Here is a 22,375-nt window from a genome sequence, read left to right on the forward strand (position 1 = left end):
AAAGTGCTGGGATTACAGGTGTGAGCCACTGCACCTGACCCCTTTTTTTTTCTGACCCATTGGTAGACAATGAAGCCTCTCTTTACTGAAAAAAAAACCAAAAACCAAAAATCCTTTCTGAGCATGGTAGCTCACATCTGTAATCTCAGCACTTTGGGAGGCCAAGGTGGGCGGATCGCTTGAGCTCAGGATTTGGAGACCAGCCTGAGCAAATGGCGAAACCCCATCTTTACAACAAAAATTAGCCCACTCTGGAGGCTGAGATGGGAGGATTGCTTGAACCCAGGAGGTCAAGGCTGCAGTAAGTTGAGATTGTGCCATTGCATTCCAGCCTGGGTGACAGAGCAAGACACTCTCAAAAAAAAAAAAAAAAAAAAGAAAAGTAGAAGTGTGGCTCTCAAACTTGAGCTTTCAGACAAATCACTTGTTATCTTATTAAAATGCACATTCTTGAATCTTACCCCTAGAGTTGGTAGTTCGGTGGCCCATGGGGTGGACTCTAGGAATCTACATTTATTTATTTTATTTTACTAAAAAAATTAAAAAAAAAATTTTTTTTTTGAGAAGGAGTCTCTGTCACCCAGGCTGGAGTGCAGTGGCACCATCTCAGCTCACTGCAACTTCTACCACCTGGGTTCAAGCAATTCTCTTGCATCAGCCTCCCGAGTAGCTGGGATTACAGAGGCACGTGACACCATGCCCAGCTAATTTTTTTTTTTTTTTTTTTAGTAGAGACGGGGTTTCACCATGTTGGTTAGGCTGGTCTGGCATTCTTTTTTTTTTTTTTTTTTTCAACTTCAAAATCCATTTATTTGAAAGAACAGAAATCATACAAAGCACATTCTGATGGCAGTGCAATTAAAACAGGAGTTCACCGTCAGGAAGGTAATTGGAAAAATCCCCAAATGTTTGTAAATTCAGCAATATATTTCTACATAACTGATGGGTGAAGAAGAAATCACAATGGAAACTGGACATTTTGAAATAAACAATAATGAAAACATTACATAGCAAAATTTATTGAGTGTAGGGAAAGCAGAACTTAGAGGGAAATTAAAACTTTAAATTAATATACTAGAAAAGAAAAAAAAAGTCAATTATTTAAGACAGGGATTGGCAACCTTTTTCTGTTACTGTCCAGATAATAAATATTTTAGGCTCTGCAGGCCATGTGATCTCTCACAGTTACTCAACTCTGCCCTTGTAGCCATAGACAATACAAAAACAAATGGAAGTGGCTGTGTTACAATTAAATTCAATTTACAGAAATAGGTGGCAGGTCAGATTTGGCCCTCAGGCCAAAGTTTGCCAACCCATGACCTAAACTTCAAACCCAGGAAACTAAACAGGAAAATAAACAGAAAGAAAGGAGGATGAAATAGTAAAGATAGGAGTAGAAACTAATGAAACAGGCCAGGTATGGTGACTCACACATGTAGTCCCAGCAATTTGGGAGGCTGGGCAGGCAGATCACTTGAGGTCAGGAGTTCAAGACCAGTCTGGTCAACAAGGTAAAAAATTAGCCAGGCATGGTAGTGCATGCCTGTAGTCCCAGCTACTTGGGAGGCTGAGGTACATGAATCCCCCATATCATTTCTGATTGTGTTTATTTGAATTTTCTCTCTTTTCATCTTTATTAGTCTTGCTAGTGGTCTATTTTATTGACTTTTTTTTTTTTTTTCCAAAAAACCAGCTTCTGGATTTGTTGATTTTTTGAAGGGTTTTTCATGTTTCTATCTCCTTCAGTTTCACTGTGAGCTTCATTATTTCTTTTCTTTTTTTTTTTATTATTATTATACTTTAAGTTTGAGGGTACATGTGCACAATGTGCAGGTTAGTTACATATGTATACATGTGCCATGCTGGTGTGCTGCACCCATTAACTCGTCATTTAGCATTAGGTATATCTCCTAAAGCTATCCCTCCCCCCTTCCCCCACCCCACAACAGTCCCCAGAGTGTGATGTTCCCCTTCCTGTGTCCATGTGTTCTCATTGTTCAATTCCCACCTATGAGTGAGAATATGCAGTGTTTGGTTTTTTGTTCTTGCGATAGTTTACTGAGAATGATGATTTACAATTTCATCCATGTCCCTACAAAGGACATGAACTCATCCTTTTTTATGGCTGCATAGTATTCCATGGTGTATATCTGCCACATTTTCTTAATCCAGTCTATCATTGTTGGACATTTGGGTTGGTTCCAAGTCTTTGCTATTGTGAATAGTGCCGCAGTAAACATACGTGTGCAAGTGTCTTTATAGCAGCATGATTTATAGTCCTTTGGGTATATACCCAGTAATGGGATGGCTGGGTCAAATGGTATTTCCAGTTCTAGATCCCTGAGGAATCGCCACACTGACTTCCACAAGGGTTGAACCAGTTTACAGTCCCACCAACAGTGTAAAAGTGTTCCTATTTCTCCACATCCTCTCCAGCACCTGTTGTTTCCTGACTTTTTAATGATTGCCATTCTAACTGGTGTGAGATGGTATCTCATTGTGGTTTTGATTTGCACTTCTCTGATGGCCAGTGATGGTGAGCATTTTTTCATGTGTTTTTTGGCTGCATAAATGTCTTCTTTTGAGAAGTGTCTGTTCATGTCCTTCGCCCACTTTTTGACAGGGTTGTTTGTTTTTTTCTTGTAAATTTGTTTGAGTTGATCGTAGATTCTGGATATTAGCCCTTTGTCAGATGAGTAGGTTGTGAAAATTTTCTCCCATTTTGTAGGTTGCCTGTTCACTCTGACGGTAGTTTCTTTTGCTGTGCAGAAGCTCTTTAGTTTAATTAGATCCGAGCTTCGTTATTTCTTGTCTTCTGCTAGCTCTGCGGTTTGTTTGCTCTTGGTTCTCTAGTTCTTTTAGTTGTAATGTTAGGCTGTCAATTTGAGATCTTTCTAGCTTTTTGATGTGGGCATTTAGTGCTATAAATTTCTCTCTTTTTTTTTTTTTTTCTTTTTTATTGATCATTCTTGGGTGTTTCTCGCAGAGGGGGATTTGGCAGGGTCACAGGACAATAGTGGAGGGAAGGTCAGCAGATAAACAAGTGAACAAAGTTCTCTGGTTTTCCTAGGCAGAGGACCCTGCGGCCTTCCACAGTGTTTGTGTCCCTGGGTACTTGAGATTAGGGAGTGGTGATGACTCTTAACGAACATGCTGCCTTCAAGCATCTGTTTAACAAAGCACATCTTGCACCGCCCTTAATCCATTCAACCCTGAGTGGATACAGCACATGTTTCAGAGAGCACAGGGTTGGGGGTAAGGTCACAGATCAACAGGATCCCAAGGCAGAAGAATTTTTCTTAGTACAGAACAAAATGAAAAGTCTCCCATGTCTACCTCTTTCTACACAGACACAGCAACCATCCGATTTCTCAATCTTTTCCCCACCTTTCCCCCCTTTCTATTCCACAAAACCGCCATTGTCTTCATGGCCCGTTCTCAATGAGCTGTTGAGTACACCTCCCAGATGGGGTGGTGGCCGGGCAGAGGAGCTCCTCACTTCCCAGTAGGGGCGGCCGGGCAGAAGCACCCCTCACCTCCCGGACGGGGCAGCTGGCCGGGCGGGGGGCTGACCCCCCCCACCTCCCTCCCGGACGGGGCGGCTGGCCAGGCGGGGGGCTGACCCCCCACCTCCCTCCCAGACAGGGCGGCTGGCCGGGCAGAGGGGCTCCTCACTTCCCAGTAGGGGCGGCTGGGCAGAGGCGCCCCTCACCTCCCAGACAGGGCGGCTGGCCGGGCGGGGGGGCTGATCCCCCCACCTCCCTCCCGGACGGGGCGGCTGGCCGGGCGGGGTGCTGACCCCCCCACCTCCCTCCCAGACGGGGCGGCTGGCCGGGCGGGGGCCGACCCCCCCCACCTCCCTCCCGGAGGGGGCGGCTGGCCGGGCAGAGGGGCTCATCACTTCCCAGTAGGGGCGGCCAGGCAGAGGCGCCCCTCACCTCCCGGACAGGGCGGCTGGCCGGGTGGGGGGCTGATCCCCCCACCTCCCTCCCGGACGGGGCGGCTGGCCGGGCGGGGACTGACCCCCCCACCTCCCTCCCGGACGGGGCGGCTGGCCGGGCGGGGGGCTGACACCCCACCTCCCTCCCGGACGGGGCGGCTGGCCGGGCGGGGGGCTGACCCCCCCACCTCCCTCCCGGACGGGGCGGCTGGCCGGGCGGGGGGCTGACCCCCCCACCTCCCTCCCGGACGGGGCGGCTGGCCGGGCGGGGGGCTGACCCCCCCACCTCCCTCCCGGACGGGGCGGCTGGCCGGGCGGGGGGCTGACCCCCCTCCTCCCTCCCGGACGGGGCGGCTGGCCGGGCGGGGGGCTGACCCCCCTCCTCCCTCCCGGACGGGGCGGCTGGCCGGGCGGGGGGCTGACCCCCCCACCTCCCTCCCGGACGGGGCGGCTGGCCGGACGGGGGGCTGACCCCCCACCTCCCTCCCGGACGGGGCGGCTGGCCGGGCGGGGGGCTGACCCCCCACCTCCCTCCCGGACGGGGCGGCTGGCCGGGCGGGGGGCTGACCCCCCCACCTCCCTCCCGGACGGGGCGGCTGGCCGGGCGGGGGGCTGACCCCCCCACCTCCCTCCAGGACGGGGCGGCTGGCCGGGCGGGGGGCTGACCCCCCCACCTCCCTCCCGGACGGGGCGGCTGGCCGGGCGGGGGGCTGACCCCCCCACCTCCCTCCCGGACGGGGCGGCTGGCCGGGCGGGGGGCTGACCCCCCCACCTCCCTCCCGGACGGGGCGGCTGGCCGGGCGGGGGGCTGACCCCCCCACCTCCCTCCCGGACGGGGCGGCTGGCCGGGCGGGGGGCTGACCCCCCCACCTCCCTCCCGGACGGGGCGGCTGGCCGGGCAGAGGGGCTCCTCACTTCCCAGAAGGGGCGGCCGGGCAGAGGCGCCCCTCACCTCCCGGATGGGGCGGCTGGCCAGGCGGGGGGCTAACCCCCCCACCTCCCTCCCGGACGGGGCAGCTGGCCGGGCCGGGGGCTGACCCCCCCACCTCCCTCCCAGACAGAGCGGCTGGCCGGGCAGAGGGGCTCCTCACTTCCCAGTAGGGGCGGCCGGGCAGAGGCGCCCCCCCACCTCCTGGACAGGGCGGCTGGCCGGGCAGGGGGCTGATCCCCCCACCTCCCTCCCGGACGGGGCGGCTGGCCAGGCGGGGGGCTGATCCCCCCACCTCCCTCCCGGACGGGGCGGCTGGCCGGGCGGGGGGCTCACCCCCCCACCTCCCTCCCGAATGGGGCGGCTGGCCGGGAGGGGGGGCTGACCCCCCCACCTCCCTCCCGGACGGGGCGGCTGGCCGGGCAGAGGGGCTCCTCACTTCCCAGTAGGGGCGGCCGGGCAGAGGCACCCCTCGCCTCCCGGATGGGGCGGCTGGCCAGGCGGGGGGCTGACCCCCCCACCTCCCTCCCGGACGAGGCGGCTGGCCGGGCAGAGGGGCTCATCACTTCCCGGTAGGGGCGGCCGGGCAGAGGCTCCCCTCACCTCCCGGACGGGGCGGCTGGCCGGGCGGGGGGCTGACCCCTCCACCTCCCTCCCGGACGAGGAGGGAGGACGCTCCTCACTTCTCAGATGGGGTGGCTGCCGGGCGGAGGGGCTCCTCACTTCTCAGATGGGGCGGTTGCCAGGCAGAGGGTCTCCTCACTTCTCAGACAGGGCGGCCGGGCAGAGACACTCCTCACATCCCGGACGGGGCGGCAGGGCAGAGGTGCTCCCCACATCTCAGACGATGGGCGGCCGGGCAGAGAGGCTCCTCACTTCCCAGATGTGATGGCGGCCGGGAAGAGGCGCTCCTCACTTCCTAGATGGGATGGCGGTCGGGCAGAGACGCTCCTCACTTTCCAGACTGGGCAGCCAGGCAGAGGGGCTCCTCACATCCCAGATGATGGGCAGTCAGGCGGAGACGCTCCTCACTTCCCAGACGGGGTGGCTGCCAGGCAGAGGCTGCAATCTCGGCACTTAGGGAGGCCAAGGCAGGCGGCTGGGAGGTGGTTGTAGCGAGCCGAGATCACGCCACTGCACTCCAGCCTGGGCGCCATTGAGCACTGAGTTAACGAGACTCCGTCTGCAATCCCGGCACCTCGGGAGGCCGAGGCTGGCGGATCACTCGCGGTTAGGAGCTGGAGACCAGCCCAGCCGACGCATCGAAACCCCGTCTCCACCAAAAAAATACGAAAACCAGTCAGGCGTGGCGGCGCACGCCTGCAATCGCAGGCACTCGGCAGGCTGAGGCAGGAGAATCGGGCAGGGAGGTTGCAGTGAGCTGAGATGGCAGCAGTACCGTCCAGCTTCGGCTCGGCATCAGAGGGAGACCGTGGAAAGAGGGGAGAGGGGAGAGGGGAGAGGGGAGAGGGGGGAGGGGAGAGGGGAGAGGGGAGAGGGGAGAGGGGAGAGGGGAGAGGGAGCTCTATCTACCACACAGTCCTTCTCTGAATCCTAAATTTCTCTCTGGTCTGGCATTCTTGACCTTCCTGCCTTGGCCTCCCACCAAGCCTGGCCCAGGAATCTACATTTTAAAAAACGTTTTAAAATTTTGTTTTGTCTTTTTTTTTTTTTTTTTTCTTTAAAACAGGGTTTTACTGTGTTGCCCAGGCTAGAATGCAGTGGCGTGATCATGGCTCATTTCAGCCTCGAGACCTCCTAGGCTCAAGGGATCCTCCCACTTCAGCATTTTGAGTAGCTGGGACTTATAGGCGTAGGCTATCACTCCAGGCTAATGTTTAAAGTTTTTGTAGAGATGGGGTCTCCCTTTTTTTCTTCCCCAGGCTGGTCTTGAACTCCTAGGCCCAAACAGTCCTCCCATTGTGGCCTCCGGAAGTGCTGGGATTATAGGCATGAGTCACTGCCCCCAGCCAGGCACCTGCATTTTTTTTTTTTTTTTGAGATGGAGTCTCTTTCTGTGGCCCAGACTGGAGTGCAGTGGCATAATCTCAGTTCACTGCAACCTCCGCCTCCTGGGTTAAGTGATTCTCCTGCCCCTGCCTCCCGAGTAGCTGGGACTACAGGTGCACACCACCATGCCTGGCTAATTTTTGTATTTTTAGTAGAGACAAGATTTCAGCATATTGGCCAGGCTGGTCTCGAACTCGTGACCTCGTGATCTGCCTGCCTCGGCCTCCCAAAGTGTTGGGATTACAGGTGTGAGCCACTGCACCTGGCTTGTTTTTTTTTTTTTTTTTTTGAGATGGAGTCTTGTTCTGTTGCCCAAGCTGGAGTGCAGTGGTGCGATCTCAGCTCACTGCGACCTCCACCTCCTGGGTTCAAGTGATTCTCATGTCTTAGCCTCCCAAGTAGCTGGGACTACAGGTGTGTACTACCACACCCAGCTAATGTTAATAGAGATGGGGTTTCACCATGTTGGCCAGGCTGGTCTGGAACTCCTAACCTCAAGAGATCCGCCTGCCTGGTCCTCCCAGAGTGCTGGAATTATAGGCGTGAGCTACCTCTCTTGGCCCAGGAATCTGCATTTTTGAAATGGCATCCAGGCTAATATTTTTTCAGGTGTTCCTCTGATTATACTTTAGAAATACTAGATTAGGAAATGAAGGTTCCAAAGGGAAGAGCAATGGAATTATAAAAAAGGACTATTGTGGTGTTATTATATATATTGGTTTTTGTCCGCTGTTCCTGGTTCATAACTCCCACAGCCCTTGTTACAGTTTTTGTTGGTGTGTGTTAGGCCTCAGGGCCAGGCCTTAGGAATCAGAATCTCTTTCCTGCCCTCCTCTCACCTGCCCCAAGGCAGGATCGTGGTCTTTCCCCACCTTTCTGATTGTGGATCTTAACCCTCCCTAGAGTAGGTTCTGCCCTATACACTGAGGGAAGGAATGCTGATATCATGAAGCGTCCATAAAAACCCAAGAACCCAAGAGGGCTGATAGCTGAGCACTTGGAGATTTGCGGAGTGTGGTGCGCCTAGGGAAGTCCTGGAAGCTTCACGCCCTTTCCCCGTTAACTGACCCTGCGCATCTGTTAATCAGTATTTTTTGCAGTCTCCTTTATAATAAGCCGGCAAACGTAAGTGTGTACCTGAGTTCTGTGAGTTGCTGCAGCAGCTTGATCGAACCCAAAGAAGGGGTTGTGGGAACCCCAGCTTGAAGCTGGTTGGTCAGAAGTTCCAGACACCTGGACTTGTGACTGATGTTGTGGGGGGAAGTGGGGGATGCAGTCTTGGGGACTGGGCCCTCAACCCATGGGATCTGACACCATCTCCAGGTAGTAGATGGTAAATATATATATATATATATATATATATTTAAAAAATGTGGCTATATTATAAGGCATAAGTCAAAGTAGACTTTAAAGAAAATGAGTAGGGCGTGGTGGCTCACACCTGTAATCCCAGCACTTTGGGAGGCTGAGGCAGGCGGATCGCCTGAGGTCAGGAGTTTGAGACCAGGCTAGGCAACATGGCAAAACCCTGTCTTTACTAAAAATACAAAAATTAGCTGGGCATGGTGGTGGCCACCTGTAATCCCAGCTACTCGGGAGGCTGAGGCAGGAGAAACGCTCCAACCTGGCAGGCGGAGGTTGCAGTGAGCCGAGATCGCGGCACTGCACTCCAGCCTGGGCGACAGAGCAAGACCCTGTTTCAGAGACAAATAAAATGAAGATAAGCTTGTTTGTAATAATAGTTTCCATACAAAGGGGAAACAGGCACAGAGCAGGGAGGTGACAGGCACAGACTCATTCCAGAGCAGAGGGATGAGGGTACAAGGCGTGCAAGGCTGGTGCCTGCAAGTGGCTTGGTGGCGTGCCGCTGCTCTCGTGTGGCACTTCTCTCCTGGCAGCTGCAGCTGTGGTCATGGACTTTAGTCTGACATAAATTGCTCAGGAATTGAAGGGGAAGCACTCTGTTGGGTGCACTGGCCGCAAAGAGTGACTGTGCAGCCACCTGGTGGACTGAGCAGGTACAAGTAGGGTGGGGAAAGGTCACATTGACCAGGAGTATGAATTTGAACAGATCAAATCAGCAGGTAGGCATTAAGCCTCTAACTGTAAAAAACTCCACAGGACTGTGAGTGGGCAGAGTAGTGACAGTCATGGTGTCTGCCCTCAAGGAGCCTCCATTCAAGACAAGGGGTAGTCTTCTTTTTTTTTTTTTTGAGACGGAGTCTCGCTCTGTCACCCAGGTTGGAGTGCAGTGGCGCAATCTCGGCTTACTGCAAGCTCCGCCTTCCGGGTTCACGTCATTCTCCTGTCTCAGCCTCCCGAGTAGCTGGGACTACAGGCGCCCGCCACCACGCCCGGCTAATTTTTTTTTTTTTTTTTTTAGTAGAGACGGGGTTTCATCGTGTTAGCCAGGATGGTCTTGATCTCCTGACCTTGTGATCTGCCCGCCTTGGCCTCCCAAAGTGCTGGGATTACAGGCGTGAGCCACCACGCTGGGCCTCAAGGGGTAGTCTTCTCTAACCAAAGTAAATGTTTTGAAAATCAACCATACACAGAGGGCTCACCTGGCTGCTCCTGAGTGGCCACCATTTTGGCTGTGGCCTGACCACTTTTGACCTGAGTGTAGTGGGCTAGTGATGCCTGTATGTGCATTGTGGTATCATGATAGACACAGTAGCGATGGTTAACCTGCTCTTCTGCTTTGCTTCTAAAATAACATTCTTCCTCTCTCCTGATCCCTTAGCCCTCTCTGCTTTTTTTTGAGACAGGGTCTGGCTCTGTCACCCAGGCTGGAGTGTGGTGGCACGATCTCAGCTCACTGCAGTCTCCTCCTCCCGGGCTCAAACCATCCTCCCACCTCAGCCTCCTGAGTAGCTGGGACCACAGGCACGTGCCATGATGCCTGGCTAATTTTTGTATTTTTCGTAGAAACGGGGTTTCGTCTTGTTGCCCAGGCTGGTCTGGAACTCCTGGATTCGAGTGATCTGCACACCTTGGCCTCCTAAAGTGTTGGTATTACAGACATAAGCCACCATGCTCAGCCTCTCTCTGCTTTTCTTGTCAGCATTTATACCAGCTCTGATATTCTATAGTGATCTATCTGTGTAAGCTCCAAGTGGGCAAGAACTTTGTTTTGTTCACTGTCTTTCCCCATGTCTAGAACAGTGCCTGGCACTGTTGAAGGAAGGACTTTGAGGACTGACTTGCCCCAGGTACTATGCTAAGGATTTTATGTACATTATTTCATTTTATCCCAACTACTTTTGAGGTAGGTATTATCCTGTTTTACAAACGAAGAAACTAAGGCTCAGTGAGATTAATGATCCAAGGTCATATAATCTAAGTGGTAGAGCTGGGATTTGAACTTCAGTTTGACTAACTATGAAACTCTTAACTGCTATTCTTTCTCAACTTTCCTTTTTTCTGCAGGATCTGGCGACATGGCCAGAAAGGCTCTCAAGCTTGCTTCGTGGACCAGCATGGCTCTTGCTGCCTCTGGCATCTACTTCTACAGTAACAAGTACTTGGACCCTAATGACTTTGGCGCTGTCAGGGTGGGCAGAGCAGTTGCTACGGTAGGTTTTTCCCTTTTGGGGGTAGCAGAGAAGCTGCAGGATTACTTGCAGGTGTTCATACATGTAGCAGATAGACATGCCTGCTATGCATATGTGGAGATACTTGTGTATCCTTACATGTGCAAAAGCTACATCTGCACAGGTGTACACATATGGATGTGTGTCCTCATATTCCTTTATTCCTGAACACACAACCTCAAATTCCTTTATTCCTGTACCTCAGGGGTTCCTGTGATCCTGAGGTAACATAGAATGGGACTGCACTGGGTCTGTGTTCTGAAGCCTTTACATTTTAAGTTCTGTATCTTATTTTAACAACACACCAAGAGGGGCCGTGCTCTTCAGTAAATGCATGTGCAAGGAAGACTTTACAGTTTTGATTAAATTCTACTAGAAAACTCGATCTCTCTCCAATGAGCTAGGATGAATGGTTCCTGATGCAGGACTCATACCCAGATGGTCTAGCCCTCAGACAACTTTGAGGGATCCCCTCCAGTCTCCAAACTGACAGAGAACCTGAGTTGAATATTTTATGTTTAGAGGTTTTCTCCAGTGGCTCAACAGGAACGTCATCCTGGTGTGATCAGGTCCTCTTAATTCTGCTGACAACAACTCTCCCAGACATTCCTATAGAATTGTCCCATTGGTGGGTAGATGGCCACATGCCTCATGCTTGCTTTCCTCCTTTATCTGCTGCAGGATGAGCTCAAGCTTTCTTCCCCTTCACGTAGATTCAATCTGATGCACAGTCTATTGTGGTTGTTATCTCACCATCTCCCTAATACTCAGTGTTGTCAGGTGTCCTTTGAGCCCTGGCTCACAGGGGAGGGCACTGATGTGCCTGTCTTCAAGGCTGAGCTGAGTCGTAGAACCAATACTGACAGATAGACTTTGGATAATCAGGCTACGGAACATGAAACAATTCCCAAGTGTTTACCGAATGCCTTTTTTTGATTGAGCATTGTCTTACATGCTTTGAGGGGCAGAAACAAACTGTCCCACCTAGACCCAGCTACAAAGTAGCTTCTGGTTGAGGAATGCCTACATGAATAGGTTAAAAAACAATCTAAATCCATGCATTGTGCCAAGGTGGGTGATTCAGATTGCCCGCTACTATGGTCAGACACTAGAGTGAGTGCTGTGGCCTGGGAGTCAGGATTGGTATCCTAGGGGTAGCAGGTTTTATTTTATGATATATATATATATATATATATATGTATATTTTTAAAAATCTTTATTTTTTTGAGACAGGGTCTTGCTCTGTTGTCCAGGCTGGGATGCAGTGGTGTGATACCCACTTACTGCAACCTCCACCTCCTGGGATCAAGAGATCCTCGTGCCTCAGCTTCTCGAGTAGCTGGGACCACAGATGCCTGACACCACACCTGGCCAATTTCTGTATTTTTTTGTAGAGATAGGGTTTCACTATGTTGCCCAGGATTGTCTTAAACTCCTGGGCTCAAGCAATCTGCCCACCTTGGTCTCCCAAAGTGTTGGGATTATGGGTGTGAGCCATTGTGCCAGGCCAATTTTACGTGTGTGTGTGTGTGTGTGTGTGTGTGTGTGTATACACACATATATGGTTGAGTAATGCCTACAGTAATAGGTTAAAAAACAATCCAAATCCATGCATCCAAATCCATATATATATATATTTATTATTATTATTTTTTTGAGACAGAGTCTTGCTCTGTCATCCAGGCTGGAGTGCAGTGGTGCGATCTCATCTCAGCTCACTGCAGCCTTCACCTCCTGGGTCCAAGTGAGCACATCTGGCTAATTTCTGTATTTTTAGTAGAGATGGGGTTATACCATGTTGGCCAGGCTGGTCTCGAACTCCTGACCTCAAGTGATCTGCCTGGCTTGGCCTCCCAAAATAGTGGGATTACAGGTGTGAGCCACCACACCCGGCCTGTATATATATATTTTTAGACTAGTCAAGTGCAATAGTGAGAAGGGGAGAAAGAGTAGAGCAAGGAGTTTGATCTGTGACTGACTGTGAACAATCAATTGAGATAACTCAATACCTTCAGGCCAGCCAGAAACAGGTTTTAAATGGAATCTTAGAGATTTGAATAGTTGGAAAGGAGGGAGGCAGATATGGATCAGGAATGGAATCTTAGAGATTTGAATAGTTGGAAAGGAGGAGGAAGATATGCTTTATAAACCAGCCACAAAGCTGTCCATTTTTTAAAGGCCAGAGCTCTGGTCTGGATTGTCCTTGAACACTACTCAGTGACCAAGTCTTGCTTGTGGTTGGTGTCCAGCAAGTATATGTCGAATAGGATAAAGCTTTGTAGAGTGCAAAGGAAGAAACTCTTCTTAATATCAACTTTGTAAGTCCCTGAACTTCTAGGGTCCCAGTTACTCAATTCTATAAAGGAAGGTTTGGGGTAGATAATCCCTAAGGCCCTTCCATGCCTAGGATATCGTGGAGATTGGAATTTTCTGATTCACTCTGGATAAGGGAACACAGAATCAAGACTTATGCTATTAGGGCCAGGCGCGGTGGCTCATGCCTGTAATCCCAGCACTTTGGGAGGCTGAGGTGGAAGGATCGCCTGAGGTCAGGAGTTCGAGACCAGCCTGGCCAACATGGCGAAATCCCATCTCTACTAAAAATACAAAAATTAGCCGAGTGTGGTGGCATGTGTGTGTAATCCCAGCTACTTGGGAGGCTGAGGCAGGAGAATTGCTTGAACCTGGAAGGCTGAGCCTGCAGTGAGCCAAGATCACCGAGATCATACCAGTGCACTCCAGCCTGAATGACAGAGCAAGACTCTGTCTCAGAAAAAAAAAAAAAAAAAAAAAGACTTATGCTATTAGAGCAAACATACATATAAAATAATGTTTATTTGTGATGTGGAGAAGTGGGCTAAGTTTATGTAACAACTTTATTCAAGTAGCTTTGATTGAGCATTTACTCAATGTGCCTGGCAGTATAAAAGGTGCTGTGGTAAGTGATGGACAGGAAGGACAAGCCCCCGTGCTTCTAGAGCTTAGAGTTTAAGCTTATAGGAAGAGACAGTTCATAAACAAGGAAACAAATGAGCAAGGTAATGTTGGATGGTAGTTTGTTATGATAAATAATTGAATGTTTCAGGTAAGAGGGGCAATTTTGGCGTGGGCCCCTGCAGAGGTGGCATTTGCACAGAGTCCTGAATAACAGGAGGAAGCTAGCTAGAATAAGATCCAGGGGCCAGGCATCTTAGGGGTGGGACTGGCCACTCCCCCAGACATAGCAGCTGTGTCAGGGACCTGTACTGCGAGGTTTGGGCAGAGTAGTAGTACTTAATGTCCAGGTGCTAAGCTTTTCTCCACTGCCTTGGTTCACAGACGGCTGTCATCAGTTACGACTACCTCACTTCCCTGAAGAGTGTCCCTTATGGCTCAGAGGAGTACTTGCAGCTGAGATCTAAGGTAAGTAACCCATGGGACCCATCTGAGCCAGGCCAGGACTGGATAACCGTTGAACTGCTATGCTCTAGTGATCCTCCCACCTCAGCCCCGCAAAGTGCTGGGATTAAAGGCATGAGCCACTGTGCCCAGCCTAGGATTGGATAAATCCTGAAGCAGCTGCCTAGCCACGAAGCTTCCTGTGTACAGCTGGAATTGGGCAGAGGGCAGTGTAGGGGATTGAGGCTGGGGGCATTGGCCACTGAGGGTTTGGAAGGAAGGAGAGGAGGACCACTTCCTCCTTCACATAGAGGTTTCAGTGCTTCTGAGGGGTGCTGTCAGACTGTCATCAAGCTGGATGCCATGGTACTGAGGTTATCAATTTGCAAGGTGCTGTGGGAGAGGCCAGTGTGTGTTTCTGGGGAGTACAAGGGTCTGGGATGACTCAGGAGGGATGTAGGCTCTGTCCCGCAGATAACTCAGCTGGCTTCTAACCTGTTTTGTCAGGCAAAACCCAGTTGAAAGAGGTTACTTGCTGTCCTATCCTCTGAGGGCTACTCTGGGGCCTCTCGTAGGCCTCTGAGTTGAGCTGTCAACCCCAAACTCTCTGTCGTCACTTGGAACAGGGTAGTTGATGTTGATATGTGTTTAGATATCCCGGAGACTTGGGAGATCAAACAAGAGGGCATTTTTTGTGGATGTAGGTTGAGTTTGAGGTCAAGTGTAGATACCTTTGGCTCCTCCAGAGAGAGGTTTGTGATAGATTGGCATGTCTGTGCTCAGGCAGTCCTCTCAGCCAGGAATGCAAAGGAACCCCTTTGCCCCTTAGAAAAGTCCTCGTCATCCTTCTGGACTCAGCTCAAGCTCTCCTCTGTGATGCTTTTCTTCTCAGTTTTCCTATGTGGATGGAATAATTAATTTCTAAATTTTTATTTAAACTTTTTATTATGACAATTTCAACCATCCACAAGAGTAGAGAGAACAGTAGAATGAACTCTGGTGGAACTGTCATATAGCTTCAGAAACTATCAACATTTTGCCCATCTTGTTAGTCATCTTTCCCCCCTTTATTTATTTATTTATTTATTTATTTATTTATTTATTTATTTATTTATTGAGACGGAGTCTCACTCCATCACCCGGTCTGGGGTGCAGTGGTGCGATCTCGGCTCATTGCAACCTCCGTTTCCTGGATTCAAGTGATTCTCCTGCCTCAGCCTCCTGAGTGGCTGGGATTACATATGCACACCATCACACTTGGCTGATTTTTGTATTTTTAGTAGAAGCAGGGTTTAGCATGTTGTCCAGGCTGTTCTTGAACTCCTGACTTCAAGTAATCCACCTGCCTTGGCCTCCCAAAGTGCTGGGATTACAGGTGTGAGCCACTGTGCCAGGCCTGTTTCATTTTTTTTTTTATTCATTCATTTATTTGTTTATTTTTTGAGACAGAGTCTTACTCTTTGGCCCAGGCTGGAGTGAAGTGGTGTGATCTTGGTTCACTGCAACCTCCATCTCCCAGGTTTAAGTGCTTCTCCTGCCTCAGCCTCCCAAGTAGCTGGAATTACAGGTGCAGGCCACCACGCCTGGCTAATTTTTGTATTTTTAATAGAGACAGGGTTTCGCCATGACGGCCAGGCTGGTCTTGAACTCCTGGCCTCAAGTGATCCGCCGCCTCAGCCTCCCGAAGTGCTGGGAAAACAGGTGTGAGCCACCATGCCCGGCTTCATTCACTTAATTTTTTTTCCCAAAATATTTAAATGCAAATCTCAGGCATCACATTGTTTTATCTGTAAATACTTTAGTATATACCTGCAATAGATAAGGACCTTAAAAAAATATAACCAGAAGACCATGATCATACCTAACAAAACTGACAATTCCTTAATAATCTCTAATAGATAGTCCATATTCAATTTCCCTTGTCCCCAAAATGTCTTTTCCTTTCTTTCTTTCTTTCCTTTTTTTTTTTTTTTTTTGAGATGGAGTCTTGCTCTGTTGCCCAGGCTGGAGTGCAGTGGTGTGATCTTGGCTCACTGCAACCTCCATCTCCCGGGTTCAAGCAATTCTCCTCCCTCAGCCTCCCTAGTAGCTGGGATTACAGGCACGCACCACCACGCCTGGCTAATTTTTGTATTTTTAGTAGAGACTGGGTTTCATCGTGTTGGCCAGGCTGCTCTCGAACTCCTGACCTCAAGTGATCCACCCACCTCGGCCTCCCAAAGTGCTGAGATTACAGGCGTGAGCCACCATGCCCAACCCCAAAATGCCTTTTTACAGTTAGTTTGTTCAAATCTGGATCAAAATGTCCAAATAAGGTAGATATATTAAGGTTGACATTTTCTACATCTTTAAAAATCTATAACATTTCGTCGCTCTCCCTCTTTTTTGAGTTGTTTGTTGAAGAAACCAGATAATTTATCCTGTAGAATTTCCTACCTTCAGGATTTGGCTGATTACATCTTCAAAGTGTTATTTAATGGGAAATACATTCAAATAGTACATAAATCAAAATATACGGTATCTGAAACATACAAAATGACCCTCCTACCCTTGTTCCTCAGGTACCCAATTTTCTTGCCTGGAGGCAATTATTATTTCTTGTGCATTCTTCCAGAGACGTCTTCCTATTTGAATTTAATCATTTTATCTTTATTCTTGCCACAGACGATAGTTGGTTACATGCCTTTCTTTTTAGACTATCTGTTCCTTTAGATCAGGGATTGAGTCTTTGATTTTTCGATCTGTATCTCTAGCGATGATGCGTAGGCCTGTGTTGATTTAATGTCTGTTTCAATGCCAGCCTGTATCTTGCCACCTCCCTACCTTTGGGGAGGTCCCAGACAGAGCACGAGGTTAATAGTTAGAAGACCCGAGTTTGTGACTTAGCTAAGCCGGCTTTGGGATATTCATTTAGCCTTTTGGAGATGCCATTTGTCATTAGAGATGGTTATGCCACTTACTCAGGATTATGTAGATAATATCTCAGTGCCTTGTGAAATAGAAAGCAGGTATCAAAAACAAGTCAGATGTCTCCTACAAGGTATGTTCCATGAGGACAGAGACTTGGTCTGTGCTGTGAATCTCCATGTCTGCAGCATCCATCATCAGGATGTGACAGGTCCTGAATAAAGGTTTGTTGAACGAACGAATGAATGAAATGTTAGTTCTTTTTTTTTTTTTGAGACGGAGTTTTTGCTCTTGTCACCCAGGCTGGAGTGCAGTGGTGCGATCTCGGCTCACTGCAACCTCCGCCTCCCGGGTTCAAGTGATTCTCCTGCCTCAGCCTCCCGAGTAGCTGGGACTACAGACACCGAAATGTTAGTTTTTATGGAGGATCTCAAAGTCCCTGCTTCTGAGACATAATTGCCCACTGCGCTTCCCTGCCCCTCTTTCTCCAGCTAACCGGTGCTATGGGCCTTGGCATCCACTGGTGTAACATTCTACGGAGAGCTTGCAGGCTCGGACACAGGGGCAAGGCCTCTGCTTTACGGAATCTGCAGAGGAGGCAGGTGATGGGTGTCAAAAAGACAGTTGCCTGTCACATGTCACATGTAAGTCATCTGAAAGGCAGTGACACTGTAGCTCCTAGAGAAGTTGACAGTTTTGGGGGATGTAGTAAGGAAAGTGCAGCCTGGCATTTGACAAGAGAACAGCACGTGGCGGCTGGCACCAGATAACAGGGTGTAGGCCCGTCTCTGGGAGTTGTGCCTGGGAAGGGGGAGCTGGCTGGCACTAAGAGCATGAGTAAATACCGCAGGAGTGTTTTCTTCCATTGGAGCGCTTATCCCTTCTCGTCAGCGTGGCTGATGAAGGAATGAGTGAAGGGTAAAACATAGTTATCTCAACTGTCAAGCCAGCATCTCCAGGTCTCAGAGTATGTCAGAGCCAGGAGGCTAGCTCGGCAGGCGGTGACTTCAGGAACTTTCAAGGTTGGCGCAGGAAGGCTGGGATCTCAGTGACTCAGATCTGGAAGCAGAGGGCTGAGAGCCAACGTGAAGTGTGTTCTAGAGGCATAGTGGCCCTTTGCTAGGCAGCCAAGGTGGTGGGGAGGGGCTCATGTGCTTTGGAGAACCAGATCCCTGGTGTTCAAGATGCTTATAAACTGAGATGTGTGTGAGCTGGCTTATTCATAAAGCATACAGAAGTCACTGCTGGTGTAGACATCCAGGAATGGGGCTGGAGGAGAGAAGATAGAATTGATTCTGATGAGGGTTTGTGATGTAGTAGATATTTGTTAATTTTTCAGTTTAGAAGCCATTCTCATTTTGGGGAACAGCATATAAACTTTCCTCTGGGGAGCCGCTGTATTGATGTACACTCTATGAGTTTGGGAAGGGCTTACCCGACCCTTATTAGCCAGGTGATCAGCGGAGTCTATTCTGCTGGCCCTGGAGATTGATTCAGGAAACCTGAGCACCTGAGCCAGGAAACCTGAGCACCTGAGCCAGTTCTGGCCAGTGCGCAGGACTTTTCTGGGAAGAGCAGCTCTCTCTTTTCTGCTGAGTGAGCTGAGAATGTAAGATGTTGGCTTGGAGCTGTTGGCAGCCATCTTTGCCACCATGAAGGGAAAGCCTGTCTGTGAATGGAGCTAGTATTGCAAAGAAATGCATAATTTGGCTGGGCACGGTGGCTCACGCCTGTAATCCCAGCACTTTGGGAGGCCGAGGTGGGTGGATCACGAGGTCAAGAGATCGAGACCATCCCGGCCAACATGGTGAAACCCTGTCTCTACTAAAAATACAAAAATTAGCTGGGCGTGGTGGCAGGCGCCTGTAGTCCCGGCTACTCGGGAGGCTGAGGCAGGAGAATTACTTGAACCTGGGAGGTGGAGGTTGCAGTGAGCCGAGATTGCGCCACTGCACTCCAGCCTGGCTACAGAGTGAGACTCTGTCTCAAAAAAAAAAAAAAAAAAAAAAAAAAAAGAAATGCATAATTTGAGTCCCTAGATCTAGCTGAAATTGAAGCTAGACTACTGCTGGAATTTCAGTTATAGCTACCAGGAAATTCTTTTTTTTTTTTTTTTGCCCAAGGTGGTTTGAGTTAAGTTTGCTGTTTCTTGCAGCCGAATGAGTCCTTATATACTGTGGATTCTTGGAGAAGCATACTGGGGTTATTTTTTTTTCTTTTTCTTTTTTTCTATGGCCCTCAGTTTGCCACTTAAACATGCTGGGTCTTTTAAGCATAAGTGGAGTTTTGATAGTCACAGGAGGGCCCGTAACTCAAGGGAAGAAATGAAATTCAAAAATTTTAGTGCCTAAGGAGGGTGCAGACAGGTTTGGATGGTGCTGGGTAGAATTGAAGCCATTTTGGACCTGGAGCCAGGTCCCCTGGCACCTAATCCTACTCCACTGCCAAGCACCTCTGCTTTTATTTTTTTAGTTTTTAAAAGGCTTTTTTTTTTTGAGCTAGAGTCTTGCTGTGTCTCCCAGGCTGGAGTGCAGTGGCGTGATCTCGGCTCACTGCAACCTCTACCTCCTGGGTTCAAGTGATTCTCCTGCCTCAGCCTCCCAAGTAGCTGGGACTACAGGTGTGTGCCATCATGCCCGGCTAATTTTTTGTGTTTTTAGTAGAGACAGGGTTTTACTGTGTTAGCCAGAATGATCTCCATCTCCTGACCTCGTGATCCGCCCGCCTCGGCCTCCCAAAGTGCTGGGATTACAGGCATGAGCCACTGCGCCCAGCCCAATTTTTGTGTTTTTAGTAGAGATGGGGTTTCACCATGTTGGCCAGTCTGGTCTTGAACTCCTGACCTCAGGTGATTCACCTGCCTTGGCTTCCCAGAGTGCTGGAATTACAGACGTAAGCCACCATGTTTGGCCAGCCTCTGCTTTTCTATCCGCAAAATGATGGTGGTAGCCTTTGCCCCTGTTCCGTTTATAAGAATGGAAATGAGAAGCTTTGCTTAATTTAACATTGTGGATTATTTAAACCAGCCAGAGAGGAGATCCTGAGCATAGGGTTAGCTTTGATAGCTCCTTATCATTTTAATGAACATGTTAATGATATTCTATTTTCCTCATTTCTTCTATACATTTATTAATTGGAATTCTTCTGTGAGAAAGACCTTTCCGTTCTCCCCTAGTTATTTAATTATTGTTATTATTATTGAGATGGAGTTTTGCTCTTGTTGCCCAGGATGGAGTGCAGTGGCGTGGTCTCGGCTCACTGCAACCTCTGCCTCCCGGGTTCAAGCGATTCTCCTCCCTCAGCCTCCCTGGGCTTACAGGTGCCCACCATCACACCCGGCTAATTTTGTATTTTTAGTAGAGACGGGGTTTCACTATGTTGGATAGGCTGGTCACAAACTCCTGACCTCAGGTGATCTGCCCTCCTCAGCCTCCCAAAGTGTTGGGATTACAGGCGTGAGCCACTGCGCCCAGCCATTTAATTATTTTTATCACTGTGAACTCATGGATATTTATTTTATTCTATGGGGTCTATGTCCCATATATAATCCAGGCAATACTTTTCCTTTATATCCAAAACAATCATTATTTTATTGCTCAAATGGTTCCACCTTTGGCCACTGGGAGCTCTTTCAGGTTGGCTCCTGTGTCCTTTTGATATACCCCCAACCTATTTTGAGCACTGCCTTACATTCTTGTACTGAAAGAAACTTCAGGCTTATCCTGTATTTTCCTTGCCCTGGAATCAATTACTTCTCCAAGGAGCCCTGGTTCCTGTTATTGGAGAATGGTATTTAGAAACCAAGATGTAGAGGTTAGGTATATCGTTTTGCTACTGGGGTACCATTGCTTCTAGGCCCTTCTAGGAGACAGAGTGAGGATATATATATGTGTACACTCACTCACACATACACACACTTCTGTCTTTCTACTAAAAAACTAAGATTTTTTTTTTTTGAGACATGGTCTTGCCCTGTCACGACCCAGGCCAGAGTGTAGTGGTGCGATCATGGTTCACTGCAGCCTCCAACTCCTGGGCTTAAGCTATCCTCCCACTTTAGCCTCCTGAGTAGTGGACTACAGGTGTGCACCACCATGCAGGGCTAATTTTTTAAAGTATTATTTGTAGAGACAGAGTCTCACTATGTTGCCCAAGCTGGTCTTGAACTCCTGGCCTCAAGTGATCCTGGTGCCTTGGCCTCCCAAAGTGCTGGGATTATAGGCATGAGCCACCGTATCTGGGCAAAAAACTATGAAATGATGCTTATATCTCCAATTTTAGTCCAACATCACAGAGTCCATATTAGCATTCTCCCTTTTTTAAATATCACCTCTTTCTCTGACAGTGATAAACCTGCCTCTTATCTACAATATATTTCCTTATTTGTTTGACTCTCTTACACTCTAAAATAGTTAAGACCACTGAAGCATTCATGAGCAGAGACAATGGTCTAAAATAGGTGAGGTTGAATGAGTTAAGTTGGTATGGGAGCTGAGTTTGGAAAGGTGGGTTGATTGAAACATGTAGCCTTGGGGACAGGGTGATTTTGGCTGAGCGTGGTGGGTGAAATTTTGGGGGTTGTCTATAAGAAAAAGATTAATTCAATGTTACTGGAGACTAGGAGAGTGAAGGGGCATAGTGGCAAATAGGATTAGAGCTAGGTAACAGAGGGACTCAAGGCCAGGTTTTAAGCCATAGAGAATAGGGAGCCATGGAAAATTCTCCAGTAAAGTTATTTATTAAGCCTTTGGTGATTGAGAATGCTTAAAGTTATTAAATTTTCTTTTTTTTTTTTTTAGACAGGGTCTCGCTCTGTTGCCCAGGCCGGAGTGCAGTGGTGCGATCTCCGCTCACGGCAACCTCCGTTCACTGCAACCTCTGCTTCGCAGGTTCAAGCGATTCTCCCACCTCAGCCTCCTGAGTAGCTAGGACTACAGGCATGCGCCACCACACCCAAGTAATTTTTGTATTTTTTGGTACAGACAGGGTTTCACCATCTTGGCCAGGATGGTCTCGAACTCCTGACCTCAAATGATCTGCCTGCCTTGGTCTCCCAAATTGCTGGGATTACAGGTGTGAGCCACCGTGCCTGGCCAATTTTTTTTTTAAATTAAATATGAGACAGAGTCTTGTCATGTTGCCCATGCTGGTTTCAAACTCCTGGGTACAAGTGATCCTCCCACCTCGGCCTCCTAAACTGCTGGGATTACAGGTGTGAGCTACTGTACCCAGCCAGTTATTGAATTTTTTTTTTTTAACACCAGTGCCACTTGCCAAAAATATTTTTTGAGCTTCTGTGTTGGACAGTGGGTAGAAGTGTGTGAACCTGCATGTTTATATGTGTCTGTGTGCTTATGAGAGAGAACAAGAACAGGAACCTTTTCTTTTTTAAATCAGAGTTAAATGTCGGAGGTGACCTTGATTGCTACTTTGAGTGTGAAGTTTTTTTAGCTAAGCTCAAATTCTTGTTCCCAGATAGGTCCCTGGGCTTCTGTGGTATCAGATGATTCAGGTCAGTAGTATGTTTTTGTTTGGTTAGTTACTATAGCACCTAATATTTGGACAACAAGTAATGATTAATATCTTCTTCCTTGCCTGAGAAGCAGAGTCAGGGAGATG

General features: G+C 49.1%; 1 protein-coding gene across 5 annotated transcripts in view; it reads left to right on the top strand.

Moving 5' to 3' along the window:
• ADCK1 (aarF domain containing kinase 1) overlaps positions 1-22,375 on the top strand; it is a 139,833-nt gene that overhangs the window by 14,484 nt on the left and 102,974 nt on the right. For 4 of the 5 annotated variants that reach the window (XM_034937936.3, XM_008960989.4, XM_003808886.4 and 1 more), the window contains exons 2-3: positions 10,308-10,453; positions 13,790-13,873. In XM_034937936.3, coding sequence (XP_034793827.2) covers positions 10,319-10,453; positions 13,790-13,873 — 219 coding nt within the window. In that variant the 5' untranslated portion in view covers positions 10,308-10,318. Of the gene's footprint in view, positions 1-10,307; positions 10,454-13,789; positions 13,874-22,375 lie in introns of those variants that run through there. The other variant, XM_034937935.3, reaches the window with a different exon arrangement.

Source organism: Pan paniscus, chromosome 15, assembly GCF_029289425.2.
Source record: "Pan paniscus chromosome 15, NHGRI_mPanPan1-v2.0_pri, whole genome shotgun sequence".
In the NCBI taxonomy this organism is placed as follows: Eukaryota; Metazoa; Chordata; class Mammalia; order Primates; family Hominidae; genus Pan; species Pan paniscus.